Here is a 22,855-nt window from a genome sequence, read left to right as displayed (position 1 = left end):
ATAGCACGTAGTTCTGCAAAATCACTCATTAGGATGTTTTTTTTTTCTAATTTGCTATGACCTCAGAGTGCATCGAAAAGAAAACTAATAGGCTATCTGGTCTTTAAGTGGTGGCGTGACAAATCCTGCTTCCAGGCCTAAAGTAGTCTGCGTTTAATATGGATTTTGTGTTGTTAACATGTTTAATGTTTTGTATTGTCTTCTATTTAATCTCAAAAAACGCCTAAAAACAGTCAGTGATCACTGTTGGCTTCCCACTGCTTCTATCACCACTAATCATTTGAAAGCTCAGTTTTTAAAACCTTACGATGTAGCTACAGCCCAGCCCATGCAGCAGTATATGAATGACTAATCCTATTCATCCTTGTGGATGGATTATCTCAGTTGTTCTCCTGGCTGGAGTTTGGTCCGTTTACAGCATCCTGCGATGCGATTACATTTGTTTCTGACCACCGAGAATCCTCACGATAACTTTTATTAAGTGGAAAAAGTTAGTGTTTATATTATGCTAACATAGCTGTGCCGCTAACGGTCACGTAGCACATCGTTTTACACCAGCTAGGCAAACTTCAGTACCCTACAAACGTCACTGCTGTTTAGTTTTCTGTCTTCATTTATGTTGGAAGTGATAGCAGAGCTGTACGTTTGACTTTGTTTCCAAAATCCCTCAGTTAGGACATGCTATATTGTATTTAGATGGAATCTAGCGAGCTAACTTCCTGCTAATTTCGTCTTCATGGATGCCTGGATGATAAACTCAATTGTTACACATGGTAGAGCAGAACGCTGATCATTTTATTACAGATGAAAGACTTTAGATAGTTTTTCAACACTCAGTGATGCCACAGTGATCGTGTGATTTATGGACCTGCAGGTGCTCTTGGGAGTTTGAGACACGGCTAGTGATGTCAGACTTAAAAGACCGATAAAGAGTGATATGAACATATCTATAACTTACCGGAATGAAAATGTCTGGAGCACACCAACAGATATTTGGAGATGGAATCGAACTGGATATCAGCTGGTCTCACAGCTGCTATCCAGACTAGACGCCTTCTTTTGGTAACATCCGATACATGAGCTGCCTCATGTTGCTTCCAGGTGGGGAAAGAATGAAAAGATAAACCATTTTCAACCTTATTCCCTTGCCGGTCGTGCGATCTAACTTTACAACCGACCGCACAGCAAGTACGAACCATAACTGGTGTTATCCGTGTACTTTCGCTCCTCTTTCGCTAGCGCTTTGTTCGGCCCAGAAACATGGCGCCTCAACCAAAAATTCTGGCCACGCCCCCTCTCGTGACATCACTCTCCACTTCCGGTATTTCAGACAATCCCTTTCCGTCAAGGATTTTTAATTTGTTGCGGTTTTTTAATTTGTTGTGGATTTTTAATTTGTTGCGGTTTTTTAATTTGTTGCGGTTTTTTAATTTGTTGTGGATTTTTAATTTGTTGTGGTTTTTTAATTTGTTGTGGATTTTTAATTTGTTGCGGTTTTTTAATTTGTTGCGGTTTTTTAATTTGTTGTGAATTTTTTATTTGTTGCCGTTTTTTAATTTGTTGCGGTTTTTTAATTTGTTGTGGATTTTTAATTTGTTGCCGTTTTTTAATTTGTTGCGCTTTGCACTTCCCAGCCACCGTAGAAATAGATTAGATTTGGGATTTTGAAATAATGATTTATAAATAGTGTTTTTATTTTAAATGAAATGATTGAATAATAAATTATTTTAGTAATTTTAAAATTACTAAAATAATTAAAAAATTAAATATAAAATGCATATTATTTGGACAAATTTATTATTGAAGCACAAAATTCTTTATTTTGATGCACGTGGCCCTTCTGGTCCTCCATAGAGCTGGTCTTCATCTTTGTCTGCTGACTTAGTAAGTGTCCTCCGTGGGTACCCTCAGAGGCTGAGGTTGCTCCAGGCTGATCATGAGCGTGGGGTCTCTGCTCATCACATCACCGTTATTAGAATGTGCATTGCCCACAAATGGGTGTGCCCTCTCTTGCTGAGGATTTGGCGTAAGACAGAACTCCTCTCTCTCCTGCTGCTCCAAGTGTCTGAGGATGGCCTTGGACAGGAAGTGAGGATCATCCTCCTGCTCATCTAGAAAATGATGAAGACGAAGAAGAAGATTATCTGGTTGTTAATTCCATGTTTTCAGCTTTATAACAATCGAAGAACTACACAGTGAAAGATAAATATGAGTTCACATGAGGCCAGAGTTGAAACTGATCCTCTGACCTACATATTTCATTTCAGCTTCATACTGTGTCACATTTAGACTCCAGTGTAGCAACAAAACCCCTTTAAAAACAGCCACAACATCTTTGTGGGAAAGTGGATAAGCTGAAAGCTAAAATCCTCCTAAAAGCAGCCTGTGTCATGCTGGGAGTACAAAGTCCCCCCCCCCCCCCTCTCTCTCTCTCTCTCACACACACACACACACACACACACTACCATTGAGCAGGATGAGCTTGTAGCGGTTGCGACACTCCAGCGAATGCTCCAGGATGTCCTGCAGGGTCCTGAAGAAGAGCAGAACCTGCTGTCTGCGCTCAGGCTCCCCAAAACCAGCGCTGCTCTCCTGGGACATGTTGTACAGCGTCAGCAGAGGCGTCGCATACTCCACCACACACTCATGGACCTGTTGACACACAAACACACATAGACATGAACAAAAAACAGACACTCAGGGAAAGATATATTTCCCGGACAGATAATCCTTTAAAAGCTTGCAGCACTCTCCTCTCAGATATGTTTGATTCTCGTGTTTTACAGCTAGATGGTGCTGTTACTACGCTTTCACAAACTAGCTCTCCACCGGTGGATTCTTTGGTTTAACCAGGAGGTCGTATCAATGCTGTGCTATTGAAGGGAAATAGTCAAAGGTGAGGTAGATTATTTTACTTCTTTATTTCAAAGTATAAGAAATATCAGATGATAAGGAGTCTGTTTTATAGTATGTCGTAATCCAGAAATAAATATTCAGTGAAATAATGTCACAATGATCAGATCAGCTCAGCAGACAGTGTAAAGGTGTTAGGATTTCCTGGCTTCACTGAGGAAGATCATGATGTTAAAGCTACAGCAAAAGTAACATAAAGAGCAACTTTAGCGCTTGGCCACTCAGCATGGACGGTTCGCAGCACGGATCCCTTCACACTCATAAAAGCATACACCAAACACGTCCTGCAAGTTTACGTTTATTTGAATATTAAATATGCACTAAACTGAATATATATGCATATATATGTAAAAATAACATGATTCCATGTAATGTCTGCAGCAGTAAATTAAAGCCATTCACTTTGAGCTATCTGTGGCTATTTTTAGTCCTAAATGAAACCCCAAATGCTTTCATGTCGCCCCAAACTTCCTTTCTTTTGACTGAACTATTGCTTGTGAGTACAGTCAGTGTTAGATTTGCATCAAACACGTTGGATACACAGCACGCTGATGTTCTCTAAGATACTGAAGCAAATTATGAGATAAAGGCCCTTGAGTCTGTCACTTTGCTGTGACTCTCATTGTCTGTCGTATTTAAACTGTGCAATCTTTGCAAATCTGATCAAAGGAGAAAAATATGAGCATGAGTCTTTCAACCCACACTTGCAGCAAAAAACCCCGATGCTGAGTTCATTTCCTGCACGAGATGTTTACAGCTGTTTAATACTGACCAAACATTTTTAATATGGACTTCAGTCCAGTCGGACGCACATTAATCAAGTAAAAAAACAAACAAAACTATGCCTGGGTTACTTTATGCTTGCATACCTTCCTATTCTCATCCATTATGCGGTACACACTGTGCTTGTAGACCCGCCCCCGGACTCCTGCCCTGTCAATCTCGTTGTTTGGTAGGTTGTCATAGAATTGGATGTTTTCATCCTCATCCTCCAGCTTATGGGAAATGTTGGCATTGAGAGGGATGAGGATGAGGAGCTTCCTGGAGCCACGACCCCAACTGGTGTTGTTTAACTGGTGTGTGGCACAAAACCCTGCGATGGACTGCTCCAAATCTGAATAGACACGCAAACACAGAAACAGATCTCTTCATTCACATTCATCCTCCATCTCTAGAATAGAGCAGAAAGTGTAGCAATGTGACCCTGTGAGCCAAAAAGAACAGACGGCAGAGTCTAGCAGCTTAATAGATTCAACTTGAACTGGTTAATAAATTTATTTAAATCAATTCACTTGTATTTATATAAATCACAACAACAGTTGCCTCAAGGCTCTTTATATTGTAAGCTGAAGACAGAGAAAACGGAGAAATCCCCAACATTCACGTGACCCCTTTAGAGCAAGGTCTGTGGCAACAGTGGGGAGGAAAAACTCCCTTTTAACAGGGAGAAACCTCTTCACACATGGACACACACTGAATTTAACAGCACATGAGGGCAAAACATGATTTGTTTGTAGATGTTGTCATGTTACTGACGTGGCAGCACCAGTCGCAGGTATCCCAGGTAGAAGGACCAGGCAAGGCCGTGGGCTACGTTCTTCTTCCTCCCCTCGCAGATGTCTGACACCTCCACCGCCGACGGACCCTGCATGCCAACCACAGAAACAGCCGCAACAATGTCACAACACTTCACCTATGCTCAGGAGCCACCTGACACCCTGCTGAAGGTGCCAGGCGAAAGAAAAGGGCATCCTCTCACCCAAGCTGCCCTTTTCCATGTGGAACAAATATATTTTTAGGTTGAATTCAGCATGAGGGACACAGTCAGCTGGACCAAAAGAGATCTGTGCAAAACGCAGTGGTCATTGTTGCTAATGAAGACATGTTTAGAGTCTATTTTTACTCAAGAAATGCCATTTCAGTTTTAATCAGGTAAAGCCCCAGGGAGGGACTGGTCTTTCTGTAGTGTAGTCCTTTAAAGCTGTTTTTTTTTGTGAGCCACAAACACACACCGAGCTCTGACTGAGATCAAATTGTCAGGTTGGTGAATTCTCCTCAGTAAAGGCTTTAACTACTAAAATGTAATCAAATACCCTGCCAGTCAAACGTTTGGACACACTTTCTCATTTAATGGTTTTTCTTTGTCTTTACTACTTTCTACATTGTAGATACAAACTGAAGACATCAAATATATGAAACAAGATATATTGATAAATGTAGCAAAGAGAAGAATTATTGATAATTCTCCTGAAAGTATTTAAGTTAAGATAACTCTTTATTATCATTGCTCATTCATACTTAGTACAATACTACAACAAAATTGGAAAGTAGCCAGCCTTTGCTTTGTTGACAGCGCTGCAAACATTTGGCCTTCTCTCAATGAGCTTCATGATGTATTCACCTAAAATGGTTTTCACTTCACATGTGCACCTTGTGAGGGTCCATTTGTGGAATTTCTTGCCTTCTTGATGGGGTTGGGACCATCAGGTGTGTTCTGCAGAAGTCAGGCTGGTACACATCTGACAGCCCTATTTGACAACTGTTAGAGTTCATATTATGAGTTCTAACAGTAGTTAGAACTAAGAACCAACCAGCTAAGTAAAGAGAAACAACAGTCCATCATTACTTTAAGGACTGGAGGTCAGTCAGTCCGGAAAATTGCTAAAACTTTGAATGTGTCCCCAAGTGCAGTCGCAAAAACCATCAAGCACTATGATGAAACTGGACCACCCCAGGAAAGGAAGACCAAGTGACCAAGAGGATAAATTCATCCGAGTCACCAGCCTCAGAAATCTCAAGTTAACACCGCCTCAGATTAAAGCCCAGATAAATTCCGCACAGAGCTCCAGTAGGAGACACATCTCTACATCAACTGTTCAGAGGAGACTTTATGGTCAAATAGCTGCTAAGAAACCATGACTAAGGAAAAGCAACAAGCAGAAGAGATGTGTTTGGACCAAGAAACACAAGGAATGGACATTAGACCAGTGGACATTTGTGCTTTGGTCTGATGAGTCCAAAATTCAAATCTTTGGTTCCAGCCGCCGTGAGATGCAGAAAAGGTGAACGGATGGTCTCTACATACACGGTTCCTACCGTGAACTACTGGTGACACCGTTGATGATTTAAATGGACCACAGAGCGAAGGCAAAAAGGCCAACAAGTGCTCAGCATGCCTTTGAACTCCTTCATGATTGTTGGAAAAATTTTCAGTTGACGACCTCATGGAGCTCATCGAGAGAATGCCAAGAATGTGCAAAATCAAAGCAAAGGGCAGATATTTTTAAGAATCTAACATTTAAAACATGTTTGGAGTTATTTCAGACTTTTTTGTTTACTACATAATTCCTTATGTGCTCATTCATAGTTTTGATGCCTTCAGTGAGAATGTACAACGTAAAGAGTCACGAAAATAAAGAAAAAGCATCAAATGAGAAGGTGTGTCGAAACTTGGGACTGGTAGTTTATGTTTGAGATCCCACACTGTCTGAGTGCATGTAAAGACAGACTGCTGCTGGGACGATTGCATGCACTGTTGAGCATGGCGAGTGCAGACCTGCCTGTGGCTCCGTGTTTATGTTCATAGTGAAAGTCTTCTAGTATAGACAGGCTGGTGGACATTCCAGAAGTGCTGCTAATTAATGACTGTGTGCAATGTAAGTTTAGCTCTGGGTGCAACAGTGGCAGCTGGATCAAGAGGAGAGAACATTCATCATCATGAGAACTCGATTTCTTTGGAAGGATGAATTACTTTACTGAGGAGTGCTGTGTGAACAACATTTGAAATGAGGTAGCAGCACTTGTGTAGTGCATCCTCAACTTCCTCGACATGTTAATGTGGTAAAGAGTTGTGCTGCTGTATTTGTGTTGCAGCCTGTTTACGACTTTTTCTTGATTTTCCATTCCCAGATGTTCCACTTGTTCAGCGTCTTTTTGGGATGTCCCAAGTGTTGCTTTATTTCTACATGATGTGAACAGCAGCAACATCTGTGTCCACTATGATTTCTATGACTATGTCCTATGAACGACCCTCTTTGAACAGAGGCGTGGTTTACGACACCAAATGTCTGCCATCTATAATCCAGTTTTGAGATCCCTTCCCAGACGCCTTAATGCCCACTCACATCCTGGGCCAGGTTTCACAATGAGTTCACCTGAAACCTTGGCTGATTGTGATCTACAACCGTTTTCACACCTTGGCTCGTGTGATTTTAGTAGAGGATCATTAGGGGGTCCTTTGTCCCTCTTGGGGGGGGGGACACTCCCACAGGGCTTAAGGCTACGTCCACACTAGCCCGGATAAATTTGAAAACGGCATTATCGAATGAAAATGCTCCGCGTCCACACTATCGTTTTCAGTCATTTTCACAGAGTTGTGCGTCCACATTGAAACGGACGAAATCGCTTACGTTTCAGTACTGCGCATGTGTGAAGCGCAAGAAGAGAAATCTGCCTCATTTCTGTGTGCTGCTTATTTACTTTCCGGCTCTCTGAAACGTCGCGGCAAAATGTCGAGGAAAAGCACCGAGTTTTTTAAATGGAATAACAATGAGGTGGAGTTGTTGCTGCGAGTAACACAAAACTACAAAGTTGCAAAAGCGAGTGAGAATTAAAGAATTTGAAGAAAAGCTATCCGGAGCATGTACAGACTGATATTAATCTTTAATAGGGCTGTCAAAATCCAGAGCAAACAAAACAAACGCTGTATAATGCCCTCCGCTATCTTTGTTTAATTGGTCACATGACTGCATCACATGACTAAAATGTGTCATCGTTTTCATCACTGTCTACACTGCAACGCGAAAATGGCGTTTTCAAATGTATCTGCTTAGGAGAGTTTCCTTGAATGACAATGGCGTCTCAGTGTGGATGGGAGGCCAAAACGGAAGAAGACGATGCATTTTCAAATGAAAACGTATTAGTGTGGACATAGGCTAAATCTGGGACTCCCCAACATTTGACCTTAGAACTGAGGAAGCTTCTTGGATGAGAGGATAAACATCTTCAAGCAACTTAAAGAAGTCCAGACGGTTTTCTTTCTAACCTCAAGTATTTAAACTCCTTTACTCTGTTTTTTCTTTTCAGTCATCTTCTCTCCAGTGCACACCTCCACCTCAGTAGGTTCTCTTCCACCTGCCTCCCACTCTAGACCAGTAATATGTTTAAACCTCACAGTCCACAGAAACTCCTGCCTAACCTCGTCTCTCAACCTGTTCATCACCACTGCAAACAAGAAGGGGCTCAGAGCCAATAACTAATAAAATCCCAGCTCCCAACCTAGAACCCATCTACCATTCCTGCCCCACACCTCACCACACGTCACCACCCACTCCTGACGTCCTCCACACTTTCAGTCTGTATAAGCTGTACTGCTGCTCGCTGATTGTCACCTCTCTTCTTAACCTAGCTTTCCCATCGCCTCATCAATTCTATCCCTGTGTAATTACAGCTCTGCACCTCACCCTTGTTTGTTCAAAAACTGCACCATCTTGTGGTAAATTTCGGTATTACACAAACACATTGCTTTAATTGATATTGCTTCAACAAAATACTTGTTTTAGACATGAATTCATGGTGGTTCTTCTTCACATTTTGGTGACAGTTTTATATTTGTCATAATATACTTAATAATTAGTAAAGGCTGAAAGCCCTGTAAGAGAAAGACAGTGATGTGCAATGAAGACGTGTCTGTAACCTCACCAGGACTCCAGAGACTTTCAACAGTGGGTAAAGGACAAACACAAGGACAAGGAGTTCCCAGATGTTGCATTTGTGTGGTAGATGATGTCCAGCCAGGTACAGCATTAGGCTTGCCACACCAGCAGCGAGCAGGGTCTTGCCCCCCAAACCACAGGCAGGGAGCATGTGGCTTAGCATCCCTTGTCCTCGATATCTGGTCAGAACATGGAAGGAAGAAGGGCAAATTTGGCCCCGTTAACACGTGTTGCTGCTATACAGAGTAATTATTACTTTAAAAAAGCTGTCTCGGTATCTCTAACAATAATTTGGCAGCAAACATGTTTTTTGTCAGTTTTAAGCTCCACCAGTTGTGGAAAGAAATATCTTTACTAAAAAATCATCCTAAGAAGTGACACAGTACTCACGAACAGTAAAGTCTCAGCTTGTGGAAATAAATCAATGAACTCGGAGATACTAAGTTGTTACTGTGATCCAAGCCTCTTGTTTTATATATAGTGATAGTAAGCATACTGAATGGTTTTAAACTGCTTTAATCAGTTGTAATTTCTGACGCTGAAAATGAAGCAAAGTCAAAAACTGCAGTTCCTTCAGTGGCCACTTGAGGCTAACAGTAATGTTATGGAGCTACTGCCATCTTTCATATACAGTTAATGTATTACAACACCTTTCCTCTCACCTTGTGTTTGAATGATATATCAGCTCCTCTGCCAGCAGACAGAGCCCATGTAGCAAAGGGCCACCAGTCAGCATGAGTACTGCCATGGCAATCCAGCCAAGCAACTTCTCAGGAGAGAATAAAAGCATGCCTCCTATAGTTACGGCAGCTGTAACCGCAGCACAGAGTTTAGGTAAATCCCCACGGGGCCGAGGGATTAGAGCATCCTGTTCTCGAGGACACTGCATCTGTCAGGAAGGAAAAGATAGAGCTTACAGAAAAGTAGATACTGTAGAGCCAGTTCACCCAAGCTTTTATTGAAGTCTAACTTCTGGTCTGGAATATTAAAGTTTATCATCAGGAGTAACAAATTGCATGGTTGTGGATGTTTGGAGGTTTGAACCCTTTTAACACAAATTTGTTTAACTTCTATAACTTTAAAAGACGTGAGCACCATCAGCTGTTACACAAAAGCTTGAATCTACCTACAGAAGAAGTGAACAGGTGGACTGTAGTCATTCAGCATAAACAAATCAGACCAACAGGGTGGGGTGGGGTTCATTTTTCCACAGGAACCCTCTGCAGCTGAAACCTGCTTATTGAAAAACTGGTTATGCGCAGGTTTGTTTTGCAATTTCTTCTCCTGTTAAGGCAAAACTGGTATCCTGACAGCCATCACAGCACTGCACCAATCATAAAAGGCAGAAGGGAAGTGCCAAAGGGCAAAAATGATGCCGTGTGACAATATAGATTCTCACCAAAACACTTCAGTGTTACAGGTGTTACTGAAGAGTGTTAAAGCACAATGAGGTACACTTAATATGCCCGCTAGCTGGCTGATTTGATGTAGTCCCTCTAAACAGAAGCTGCAGCCTTTTACTTTAACGTTACACGTGTCTGTAATCACGTTTCATTGCAGTGTGAACACTGAAGACAGCTGTGGTAAGTAACAGAGTGCAGTTTGTCTGTTAGTATGTTATAAAACTACAACAGAGACAAAGATGCAGATGAAGGGACTCACCTTGATGTGCCTGCTGTGATCCAGACTGGAGAGATTTCCTCTGTCTGCTCTATTTGTGCCTCTCCTCTCTCTCTGTCTCCACCCCTCATGCTATAACAGGAATTTCAGTTTTCATTTCACGTAAATATTCTCACTACCACAGTAAAAGAGAGGTAAAGAGTGAGTGGCAAAGAAAGAGAGAGAGAAAGTGAAAAAATAGAGACGGGTAGAGAGCTAATACGCTCAAGGAAGTTCTGGCTCTGCACCAATAAAACTTTCATTGTGTTTCCTTCGTTCAGCTGCTGGGAGGGTGAAGCAAAGACCTACCGTATACATGAGAGAGAGGGAGGGAGAGGTAACTTGAGCTTGAACTGAATGTGTGAACATTAACCCCTATTTAGTCCATAAAAGTCTCAAAGCTTGGAAGCATTTTATATGACTCAAATGTTGCAACAGCATTGAATTGAACTGAATTGATTTACCTTTATTAGTCCAACAAGGCAAGCATGCTGCACACAGTGGTTGCTGTTATCACTGTTTGCTGTCACTTCCTATAAAGTACTTGTAGATGAGTACTGAAGTGCTCATCCTGCTATCTGTACCTGAGCTGTGGTAACGCACAAATTTTCCTGCTGTGGGATCAAAAAAAGTCTTGCTTGGCTTTTTAATGTCCGTTCGTTCTTTCTTTTAAACCAGTGCACATTATATTGTTCTTCTTCCTAAAGCAGAGTCATAGTCAGCATGGCTTGGTTAGTTGGGTGCTTTACTTTGGTTATTCCCAGTAAATTGGAACTGATTGTCTTTAATGCTCTTCGGCTTGGCGTACTCGTTGTGATACAGCGTGTGGTGTTGGTGCATTTTTTAGTAGAATATGATATTTTTAATATATTGTGGGACTTTGTAAGCAGCTAACTCTACTAACTAATCTTTCCGTGATGTTTGAGCTTTGAGGAAGGAAATTCAAGTGTTTTATTTGTGTGTTAATTAGACTTGATCAGCTGGTGTCTGTGTAAGTGTATGGGTGCACTTTGCTGACTTCCTGTCTTTAGCTGGTAACTTTGCACTCTACTTTTTCACAAGAATGGCCACATTCATCTTCAAAGGGTTTAGGGTAACAATGTTAAAAATGAAAACGGGTTTTCACAGACCAGTGGTTGGGAATCACTTCTCTTTACAAACAGGAAGCATGTAAACGTGTATCATAAATGTATGATTAGCTACAGAGATGTGGAAATACTTTTGATAGTATTAGTGAATTTTGTCATACAGAATCATAAAACTGAAAGAAGAACAAAGAGTGCTGTGTAAGACGCATCGAAGAGTTTAACTGCTGCACAGTGCATGCTGGAAACTCTGCTCATATGCAAATTTTTATTTAATTAAGTTTGCATTTGGGAGAGTTTCAGTTCGGATGTGGCCTAAACATAAATTACTAGACATTTTAAGCAGGAGTAATCTTTACCAGTAACAGTTTCTTAGTCGGATATGTGTGTGCAATTCATTCACACTCTCTGTCTTTAAAGCAAAGTGAGCTGCTTTCTGTCACAACTGATCAGCTGCTACTTAGCACAAATATCTTATGGACAATGGTGGGCATCCTCTGCATACGGCCATAAGGAACCAGAAGAGTCTGTTCAGCGACAGGTTGCTTCTCCCAAAGTCTAAGACCAACAGACTTAAAAACTCCTTTGTCCCACATGCCATCCAACTATTTAACTCCTCGCTGGAGGGCAGGGGGAGGGGAAACAGGAGGACAAAGGAGGGCGGGAACAACTAAGCTGTAGTGCTTTTTATTGTGCAATATTTTTTATAGTCGACTGTGCAATAATCACTGTGCAACAGACTCACAATAGTTGAAATGTGCAATAGACCTGTGCAATCTACATTTCATCATAGACTATATTTCACTGGTATTCATATTTATCCCTATTATATATTCTGTATTTATATAAAAGTGTATATATGCTATATTTATGCTTATATTCAGTCTCTCTCGTTCCCCTTTATTTGGTATTCTACCTCTGCAACATGCGGAGAAACCCACCCGAGGGGTTAATAAAGTTTGTTTTAATCTAATTCACGCATGCAGACATGGTCATGGTGATCTCTGAAGTTCAAACTGAGCATCAGAATGAGGAAGAAAAGTGACTTCTGAGACATTGTTGCCAGATGGGCTGGTCCAACTATTTCAGAAACTGTTGATCTGGGATTTTCTCACACAGCCATCTGTAGGGTTTCCAGAGTATGGTCTGCTTTGAGCTAATAGGAAAAATGCAGTAACTTAGATTTCATTCAATTAAACCAAGTTGTGCAGGAGAGCATCTCTGAATGCACAGCATGTAAAGCAGCAGACGACCACATAATATTTTATTAAAGGAATTAAAGACACTGCACTGCAATGATATGTATCTAATATCCAATTTGTTTATGTGAATAAAGAGCCCTCTTCACACTACAGTTTATTATGCGTTCCACAGGGTTCCATGCTAGGACCAATTCTGTTTACATCATTGATGGCATTACCCTGGCCTTCAGTAACACAGTGAGGAATCTTGGTATTTTTTGACCATCCTGTCCTTCAATGTGCATATTAATCAAATATGCAGGGTTGTTTTGTTGCAATGTCTCTAAAATTAGAAATATTCTGTTTTAGAGTGATACAGAAAAACTGGTTTATGCATTTATTACTTGTAGGCTGGACTATTGTAATGAATTATTATTAGGATGTTCTAAAAACTCCCTGGAAAAGCCTTCAGTTGATCCAAAACGCTGCAGCGAGAGTACTGACAGGGACTAGAAAGAGAGAGCAGATTTCTCCCACACTAACTTCTTTTCATCAGCTCCCTGTACAATTTAGATTCTAATTTTGAGTCCTTCTCATCACATACAAGGTCTTGAATAATCAGGCCCCATCTTATCTTAAATATGTCATAGTACTGTGTCACCCAGTGGAGCACTTTAGACTGCAGGCTTACTTGTTGTTCCTAAAGTAGAATGGGAGGCAGCGCCTTCAGCTTTCAGGCCCCTCTTTTGTGAAACCAACTCCCAGTTTGGATTCAACAGAAAGATGCCCTCTCAATTTTTAAGATTAGGCTTAATACCTTTGTTTTTGATAAAACCTATATTTAGGGCTGGATCAGGTCACTCTCAATCCTCCCTTATGTTGCTGTAGGCCTAGGTTGCTGGGGCTTCCTGTGATGCACTGACTATTTCTTCTTCACCAACCTCTCTATGTATTTTTGCCCCACTCTCTTAATCATTAGCTAATATTAATGTCTGGCTCTGTTCCTCTCATCACCTCCAACCTTTTGAAAGAGATGGCCCCGCCCCTCCCTGAGCCTGGTTCTGCTGGAGATTTCTTCCTGTTAAAAGGGAGTTTTTCCTTCCCACTGTCGCCAAAGTGCTTGTTTAAAGGGGGTCTTATTTAAACGAATGTATATTTGATATCATGTTAAGACTTGATCTTTGCTCAGATCTTAACTACTTAAACTACTTCTCTTTAAATGTCTCTGTTGTGTGGCATCTTTCACATTTCCCACAGAACAGGTGCTCTAACTCTATGCAGCTCTGATCAGAGTTAGTTGTCTAAGGAGCTTGGAAAGAAAAGCATCTGGACTTCTTTAAGTTGCTTAAAGACGTTTCACCTCTCATCCGAGAAGCTTCTTCAGTTCTGTGATTTACACCCGTTTTCACACTCCCACAGGGCTTAAATCTGGGACTCTCCACCATTTGACCCTAGAACTGAAGAAGCTTCTCGGATGAGACGTGAAATATCTTCACATCTTTGGTTTATAAGCATCTTTGGTTTATGTCCGACAATATTTTAACGGACCGGCCTTTAAGGTGTTGCGGATAAATACAACAAAATAAAACCAGTACCGGTACCAAAAAAAAGAAGATGTATTCAAAACACACGGGAAAAGACCCAGGAAAACCGAGTTAACGCTAAAAACTGATAAAAACTCTGAAAACATCAGAGTTAGTCCTTTGTATTGCAATTTGTGTCTGTGATTATATTGGTAAGGAAACATGTGACAAGGAAATAAAGGCTCTGTATCCATACCAAAGGTTCATGCATATTTTATTCAAGAGTAAAAAAGTGGATCGTCCCATGGGGCATGCTTACAGTGTTAGTGACCGGGGGAGTCAAAACAGAAAGCTGAGAGAAAAGAGAGAGAGAGAGAGATTGAACAAGAGACAGAGAAAGTCAGAACCGTGGCACAGTTTCTATGGCACAGGGTCTCCCAAGGGGGGTTCACCTCTCCCAGAGAAGCACAAGATCAACCAAGGAGCAACGCAACATGAAGAGCAACCAGTATAGAGAGAGAGAGAGAGAGAGAGAGAGAGCTTTATATTAAGAATAATGTCCATAATAAATAGAATCATAATAATCATAGACTCATAAATATCATCAAATAACAAGAGGAATCATCAAGAATTATGATCAGAGAGAGAGTACACTTTTTTCCTTTAAGTTGTGACGGCAACACGCCTCCCGTTAAAATGTGTCTGCTGCTTTTTTGCTTTGAACAGCGCAAATTTTAACCATGCAATCATGCTTTTGGCTGCCTGAATGCCTGTGCCTTTGTATATAGTAATGGTCATTCATCGATGCTAGTTTAATATTTGTTTATCGTTATTCATATTTATCATTTAAAAACAACTCCTGTACATCGACAAAGAAGAGAGGAGAGAATGTGGACTTGACACTTTGAATAGAAGTGAGTCGTCATTCTGTACAGCGTCGAAAGAAACCAGAAACACAGGTCGTGAAAAAAGAAGAAGGAAAAAAAGGTGGCAAAAATAACCCCCAATGAAATCGAACGCAAAATGAATACAAAAAAAAAAATTTAACATTATGTACAAAATAAATGTTTCATCATACCTCAGTTCATTTATATTAGCCAGAAAAACAAGAAGAAAAGAAAATCCTACTATAGTGAAACACAGAGCACAAATATAATCTTCACATTATTATCAAAGAACTTAACTCTGCATGCACTGATGCTTTAATATAAATGCTTTACAAAGACCCTTTCCCCCCCTTCGGACTTCTTCTTGTTGTCTTGGCTTCTGCCTTCACCAGAAGAGTGTGTTTCCTCAGTGGAATATCGTTTCCTGCTTATTAGGCCGGAGATTCCCGGCAGTCACTGCTGTCTTTTTAGCAGACAGCAACTCGGGAAGAAAGGAGGATGTAGAAAGAGAATGAATAGAGTGTTGAATTCACATTTCAACTCCCCTCCCCCACCTCTGCGTCTCCCTCACATACAGTACATTTGGCATCCCACGTTACCATAGACTGCATCTTGCAGACCCTGTGACCAAACGCATCAAGATGTGCAATAAAACCTCTCTTATTTATTCTATTTACACACAACAGGTGGGAGAAACACTTCAAATATGATCCCGGGTCACATTTGGAGCCACGAGGGGGTTTCTTTGTTTCTTTTTTGGGTGGATGGGCAGGCAGAGGGGTTTCCTGCCACTTGACTTCAAGTGGCGTATGCTTGCAGTGTGGTGCTACAAAAGCAAAATGGGACTCTCCTCCAAAGGAGGAAAGGATGGTGAGGCTCAGATTAGACCGCAGCTTGAGATTATCTTCGCACATCTCTCGCTGGCAGATAAGCCGCCACACTGCACATCAAAAACATATTCTCGCCGTTGCCTGATGCTCGGCTCTGCTCGTGTTCGCAAACGTAAACACTTTTTCATTTTTTTTCGAAATACAGCCATACAGAGACCAACACGTTAAAAGCATGTGCACGCACTTTGGAAAATCAGCATTGGTAATGGTTCCACTTCCTGTTTTGGGGATGCAAACAGGAAAAAGAATCATACATGACACTTAAATACCCCCCCCCCCGATTGCCGTCTGCACCAACCCTTAAACTTGACCCCGTCCATCACAAACAGCACACTTTCACAGGCTTGTCACTGTCAGCCCGCTGGTGATCCCCGCACCCCCCTCCGTACAAGGCAAACAGTAGCTGCTCGTGCTTTGCATGGGGAGTATTTTTGGAGACTCTTTTCCTGTGGTTGTGCAGGTACATGAGAGTTGTAGTTCTCTAAATGGGGCCAATCAGTTCAGAGAAGAGATTGACCCTTTGGTGGTAAAGTCCATGTATGCTCATGCCTTTAAATAGCAGCTGATGGCGACGGGAAAAGGGGCAGGATGTGTGTATGTAATTGCATTGGGTTTTATGTTGTCTGTACCTATTTAGTAAAGGAAATATTGTGTGTGTGTGTGTGTCTGTGTGTGTGATGCATTTTTCTTGTCTGTATATATGCCTATGTACACATAATATGAAATATGGGACCAGGTCAGTGTGGTAACTGTAGATGTGTGTGTCTGGGCACGTGGGCATGTACGTCCATCACTGTAGATTGCTGTTGCTGTCGGTCCCATTGGGCTCTCCCATGTTCATGCGGCCCATCGACAGGCCCACGCTGTTGACGGCATCGCGACGCGGTGGCATCCTCTCATTGATCCGATCCAGACCTTTGGCCTCCTCAAAACTGCTGATCCGATGCTGCGGAGAGAACCCTCGAATGGCTGCAGAGACACACACATACACACACCAAGGCAGAAGCACACATACATGCACAGTTAAAAGTTGACACAGAATTGCACAAATTCTTGTGTATCCAAACCCCCCGATAAGGAGCATGAGTGTGGCCTGGGAAGTAAATCTTTTCTCAGTTTCTCCAGTAACCACATTTATATCATGTTGATCTAAATCTCTTCAGCTGAAGGTCAGCTGGGGTTTGGATAAACAAAATCATATCGTATATATGTTATGCCACCCATGAACCGGTGTTTATCTGGACATTGACCTTAGATTAGCAGTGAGTAAAGTGGTTGGTAAGATGTTATGAGAAAAACAATATGAGCACAATCGGTCTTTCGTAAGACCTTAAGATGTCTTTTCCCCTCGGGACAAGTTTCTGACAGTTAGCTGTTCATTCAAACCATCATATACAGAAGGAGCTCACAGAATTTACAGGTAAGGACATGTAGTCACATTTTTCCATTTCCCTCATGTTCTTCCCTTTTGGCTTTGGGAGTACTCCTTGTTTGTGACTAAGGGGGCAGCTTTAACCTTGCATTGATATCTTAAAGAAGCACTCCACCAATTTTAGTCAGGTCATAGTGACCACCAGGATTTTCTTTACTCCGCTTTGGACTTGACAAATATTTCAGGAAGTGCTTCAACATTTTGGGAAGAATATTTATTTGCTGAGAGTTAGATAGAGCTGATTGCACCTCCATGCAAAAGGATTTTTATAGCGCTTTTCAATAAATCTTTACACAGAAGAAAAAGTGAAACCAGTTGGTTTCCAGAGAGCAGCAAGATATTATCAGATGGCAATTTTATGGGAAGCAGTACAGGTGAGTCAGCAGTGTTTAGAGTCATTATGAAACAAAAGCATGCGCATCTGCTTTTTGTTTTTATTTCATCCGAGTTACAACTTCATACCAACTGACACTAATGCTTTAAAGGTGCAAATGAGGAAATGACTGAACGGACATTTATTATGTGTGTTCTCTGATAAATCTGTTAAATGGGTTTTATGTTTGAGTTAGTCACCATTACTATTATTAATATTATTATTATTTGTCAGATGTTTGCTCATGCTCGCGTAGCATTAGCTTTGCTTTGTATTTACTGCTAATCGTCAAATGTTAGCAAAGCACACAAACACATTAGCAGTACACCAGATCCAAATTATCACAGTCTGTTCTGTCGCACTGAAGAGTCAGTCATTCACGCATATCTGGACTTCAGTTAAACGTATTAATTCAGCAGCGTGTTCCTTCTGTCATTCGTAAACCTGTTAGCATGCTAGTGGAAGCATTTCACAGAGCTAGCATGGCTGTAGACTTGGCTTTATTTCAGTTGTCTTTAAACGGTGTGTCTTTAAATTAGACAAAACATCGACCAGCATTAAGGTTGATTCGTTGTAGTAGCTGTCACCCCAGACCAGGTAAACCTCTGTTCCAGCAGATGCTCCTGTACCAATAAGGAGGACTGTCTGGAGAGGCCAACGCCAACTCTTCAACAACGGCACAAGACAACTGTCACACATGCTGCTGCTCACAGATGCCACTGTACTACAAAGCACATGTCTAACACCCAACTACAAATCATATATAACATGACAGAAAACTACAGCACAGGCGATACCCATAATTCATTTGGGTAAACAAATTATGGTCTGTACTTCAGGTAAGCCAAAGACAGCACTAAAGGTACAAACACAAAATAGTATGGGTAACTGAAGCGTGCCGAGTACTGGGCCTGTGCACGCCGGGCATGATACACAAAAGACAATCCATGACCACAATCTGTTCATGAGCTCAAAAGAACCTGGCAGACCTGGCAGCCGCCTCTGAATGTAATGCATCCATATGCCAAATTAATCTTTTTTTCTTTGCAAAGGTTTTGAGCGTGAAACTGTATCTGTATAATTCCAAACCCAACTTTTTGCAGTTGGGTTTGCAGAAGTTTCAGCCACACTAGCTTGCCTTCTTGCCATCTCTTGGTGTAAGCAAAGACTTTTATTCTGAATCTAGGTCACGTGAATACGCTGCAGGAGGCTGAAAGCTAAGTAAAAAGATGAGTTTTGTGGCAGATCAGTGTAAATGTTTCTTCAGCGAATTGCAAATGTTGCAAATTTTGATCTGGCCCGAGTTCTGCTGTAGGTTGTTGAGAAACAGATTGATTGCATGCTCATCTTCTACAGAACTACAGCATCTATGGAAACTATAGAAAAACACTAACACACTGCAGTCCGTGAGGAGGTCTGGGTGACCCTGCCCTCCATTGCAACATCCTCTCCCGCCCACATTCCCGCTCTTCTTGTAAATGTGTGTGTGTGGAGAAAATATTCTCTGCGTGTTTCATCTGAACAGAATGCAAATATATGGCTGTATGTGTTTCCTGTTTCCCAAGAGGATGAAAAAGAAAGGTTTATGCATGTTGTGTGCTTTAATGTGGTGGCTCCAGCATGCAGCAGCTTTGTTGAGAGCGGTGATGCAGTCAGAAGAGCTGAGTGCATCATGTCTAAGGAAATATCTATGACCTTATGAGCATGGGCGGCTGAGAGCGCAGCCATGCTGCACACACGTCCGTACGCGCACACACACACACACACACACACATATAACACACGCGCCCACACAGTGAAATGAGTGGGATTTTACCTTCGGCGTCCTTAACTGTCTCGATAGCTTCAATGGCCTCAATGGTAGCTGAAGGATGGGCAAAAGAAGAGAAAGAAAGGAGGACAGGAAGAGAGAGGAGATGACAGAGTCCGAGAGAAAGATGGAGTACAAAGAAAGGAGGAGGAGAAGGAAAACGAAGTGAAGGCTGAAACATGCTCTGTGCAGATATGCGTAAACATCTTTGCCGTATGGGTGAGCAGCGCTTGCTGAGGAGGCTCCGACAGGCTGAGCTAAATGTTGTCAAACAATCTCTGGTTGGAAAACAGTGTAGGCAGAACTTTGGGGTGATCCAAAAATCAAACAGGAAGTCATAAAACATAAAACGTGACCTCACGCTGGCCTGGGAGATCAGACGGGTATTATGCGATTTATGACGAGCACCATGAACTAAGGCAGAAGTGAAAGATTGCAGTTTTTGACGGCCAGCTTGGACCAATATCTGTTTAGCTGAACGTGAAATTTTCTTCATGCTATTCTGTTGGCCAAATTCACGTTAGAGCTCTGTGGAGATGTCATCATGATAAATATACACAAGTGAGAGACTCTGTATCATCAATATCATGTGTAACATCCATATAATTTCAATATTAGCATTAATTAAATATCCCAACTACCAGACACCCCCTTCTAAGGGGCATATTTCAGGTTTTAAACAAGCAAAGCCCTCAGAGCAGCACTGAGACCACAGCAGGTTCAGAGGGCACCTGGTGTTAGCATTAGCTGCTGTTAGTTCACACACACACATGCATTTGCCCTGTATTTTGGTGTCATTCTCAGGTTCTCAGCCTCTCGCTCGTACACTCTCTCTGACACTCGCACACACAGGCAACCAGTGGGCTGTTAGTATCCTTCAGCGCTGGCGAGGTGAGGTGGAGAGAGGGAGTGAGTCAGTGAGGCAGAAGGATGAGAGGAGAAAAACAGCTGGAGGAGGAGGAGAAGAGGAGAGAGGGCATGGAGGAACCGGAGGATGCTCCAAAGCAGATACTCAAACTGTCTGTGTGGCATTGTGTTTCTATATATGAGTTCGGGGTTAAGTTTGTGTGCATGTGACTGTGTGTGTGCTTATGTGTGTGTGAGTGAATGAAACGCTCACCGCTCTGCAGGGTCTGTTTGCCCCCAGAGAGAACGCCACTGGGCAGCATGCCAGTCGGGGTCAGTCCCTTCAGGGTCAAGACGTTCTCACTCTCCTCCCTGAGAAACAGAGACAGTGTGTGTGTGTGTGTGTGTGTGCGTGTGTGTGTGTGTGTGTGTGTGACAGATGTGTGTGGGTAAAAGAAGACAGCAGGTGATAAAGAGAAAGAATTACACACTTCCTCACACACTGCACACCTGCAAACATGCAAAAAAACACGATTGTGGTTTAAAAGACAGATTTTAGAAAAATCTCTTTTAAAAAGTGAGGATCTGATGACTGCCAGCTTCTGCAGAAGTTGCGGCAAACCGAGCATGTGCAGGCAAGCGCACACGCATGTTTAACTGCAAATTGACCCACCTTAGAACGGAGAACATTTTGGCCATCTTCCCGATGGCTCGGATCTTGTTTTTGATCACCTCTTTCCTCGCTGCCGCTGCACTGGCTGGAAGTGAGTGGAGCAGAAACGTTATTGAAAGTTGATACGTAGAAGAAAAGAAGAACGCTAGCTACCCTTAAAAAAATCAATGCTGGCGGCTTCGTACCGTCATAGATCTCGTCTCCATCGTTCATGAGTTCGTCGTCAGAGCAGATGCTCAGAACATTGACCAGCATCTCAGTCACTGCAGGGCAAACAGACACAGATACGCTTCTATAAAAGGACAACAAAACTGCCAACTGGTTCATGCAGTTTAGGTACTAGTCAAAATGTTAACGACAGGGTAATTATCGTGTCCTTCAATGAATAGCGGTAAATTATCGACCTATGTGACAGCAGACCTTCACACCGGCTCTCCGCGATCCCTTAATGGAACATGAGCCATCATCGGTGTGATTGTTACCCCTTAACACCCTTTGATACGACATGTTTCAGTGTCTACTGTGAAAAATAAAAATGTTTTCTGGGAAAAAATGTGAACAAATCTTTTTATGTAAGTAGGACGGAGCTGAACTATGTCCAGCTGTGAAGACGTTAGAGGGCTGTGAGTGGACAAAGATGAAGATATCAAGAATCACACTCTGTTACTGTACATCAGCGATCCATTTTATTAATCGCTTATCAAACTGGTATCCCTCAGGTCAGTTTGACCTGGAACCATTAACATATATCGTCTTCAGCTCAATTTCAAACTGCAGAGAAAACATATATGTTTATTGATTGCAACCAGAATTAACAACACAACTGTTTTTTGTCACAAGGTTGTAATTGATGCTAAAAATCCGCTATACTGAAGCTTATCTTGGTGAAAAAAATGAACTGAGACGTCCTGTTCACTGACATTAATATGTGTTCCAGCCGTCGTCGGCCTTGTTTTGAGGTGCCACTGTCCCAGGTTGTATGACATATCTAGCACCACTCGTGTCCCCTGGTTTCTTTCAGCAGCTCCTCCTCCCAGCTGCTCTGTATATATTTACACATTCCATAAAATAAAGCCCAGATTCTGATGCCACACTTTGCTGGTTTTGAAGCCATATTCTGCCTGAAAGGCCAGCAGCCTCTAAACCTCACAAGCCATCCGCCCACAGTTACACTGGACAGATAGAGGAAGCCAGTCCACCCACTGCGGGTTGTCCCTGCCTTCAAACAGGTCAAACGAGTCAAATCTGGTGATCTTTGAGAATACATGAATTCTCTTCAGAGACTTTAAGTTTCTCCTTCTGTCTCAGAATCTCACAGACATCCAGTCAACTCCCCTATTGACCAGTAGACACCAGCAAGGACCAGGATCCCAAACTACGCATGCATACCGTGCAAACTCTGTTAGTAGCTGAGCAGAGGAGCTCTCTCACTGGAGAAGTTCAACTGAAGGTTTACTTTCACTTTCAAAATTAAATGGTTTCTAAATTATCTTCCCGTGGAAGAGGAAGATTTTGCACTTCCTCTTCAACATGCTCTTCCATGGTATTTGTAATGTAATGTGTGTGTGTGTGTGTGTGTGTGTGTGTGTGGGGGGGGGGGGGGGGGGGGGTGTACCTTTTTCTCCAACAAAGGGCAGCGACCATGTAAAGACGTCCATGAAGTTGGGCAACCAGTAGGGGTGAGGGGAGCAGTTGAACTGACGGATGTTCATCACATTGTTCTCATACTTTAGCACCGCAGCTAGACACACACACACACACACACACACACACACACACACACACACACACACGCACAGAAGCAGATATTAACCTATTGAAAGCTTGCTCCTCTAGGAGGTAACAATGTTTCCATCCATCCGTACATGT

General features: G+C 42.1%; 2 protein-coding genes across 7 annotated transcripts in view; both read right to left on the bottom strand.

Moving 5' to 3' along the window:
* Positions 1–1,780: 1,780 nt before the first annotated feature.
* Positions 1,781–10,568, bottom strand: sting1 (stimulator of interferon response cGAMP interactor 1). Its single transcript, XM_082558391.1, has 7 exons — positions 10,290–10,568; positions 9,290–9,516; positions 8,614–8,806; positions 4,450–4,558; positions 3,783–4,027; positions 2,466–2,652; positions 1,781–2,111 (listed from the first exon to the last, which is right to left on the bottom strand). Exons 2-7 carry the CDS (start codon positions 9,514–9,516, stop codon positions 1,882–1,884), a joined length of 1,191 nt encoding a protein of 396 aa, XP_082414517.1. The 5' UTR covers positions 10,290–10,568; the 3' UTR covers positions 1,781–1,881.
* A 3,764-nt stretch (positions 10,569–14,332) lies between these two features.
* LOC309690848 (protein phosphatase 3 catalytic subunit alpha-like) overlaps positions 14,333–22,855 on the bottom strand; it is a 48,390-nt gene continuing 39,867 nt past the window's right edge. For 5 of the 6 annotated variants that reach the window (XM_082508242.1, XM_082508239.1, XM_082508240.1 and 2 more), the window contains exons 9-14: positions 22,602–22,727; positions 21,172–21,249; positions 20,987–21,071; positions 20,588–20,685; positions 19,474–19,521; positions 14,333–16,821 (exon numbers count right to left, since the gene is read on the bottom strand). In XM_082508242.1, the coding sequence (XP_082364368.1) occupies positions 16,643–16,821; positions 19,474–19,521; positions 20,588–20,685; positions 20,987–21,071; positions 21,172–21,249; positions 22,602–22,727 (614 nt within the window). In that variant the 3' untranslated portion in view covers positions 14,333–16,642. The remainder of the gene's footprint in view (positions 16,822–19,473; positions 19,522–20,587; positions 20,686–20,986; positions 21,072–21,171; positions 21,250–22,601; positions 22,728–22,855) is intronic. The other variant, XM_082508241.1, reaches the window with a different exon arrangement.

This window comes from Aulonocara stuartgranti (assembly GCF_965226115.1).
Source record: "Aulonocara stuartgranti genome assembly, chromosome: 2".
NCBI classification, from domain to species: Eukaryota; Metazoa; Chordata; class Actinopteri; order Cichliformes; family Cichlidae; genus Aulonocara; species Aulonocara stuartgranti.
This window is presented reverse-complemented; position numbering and strand designations above follow the sequence as displayed.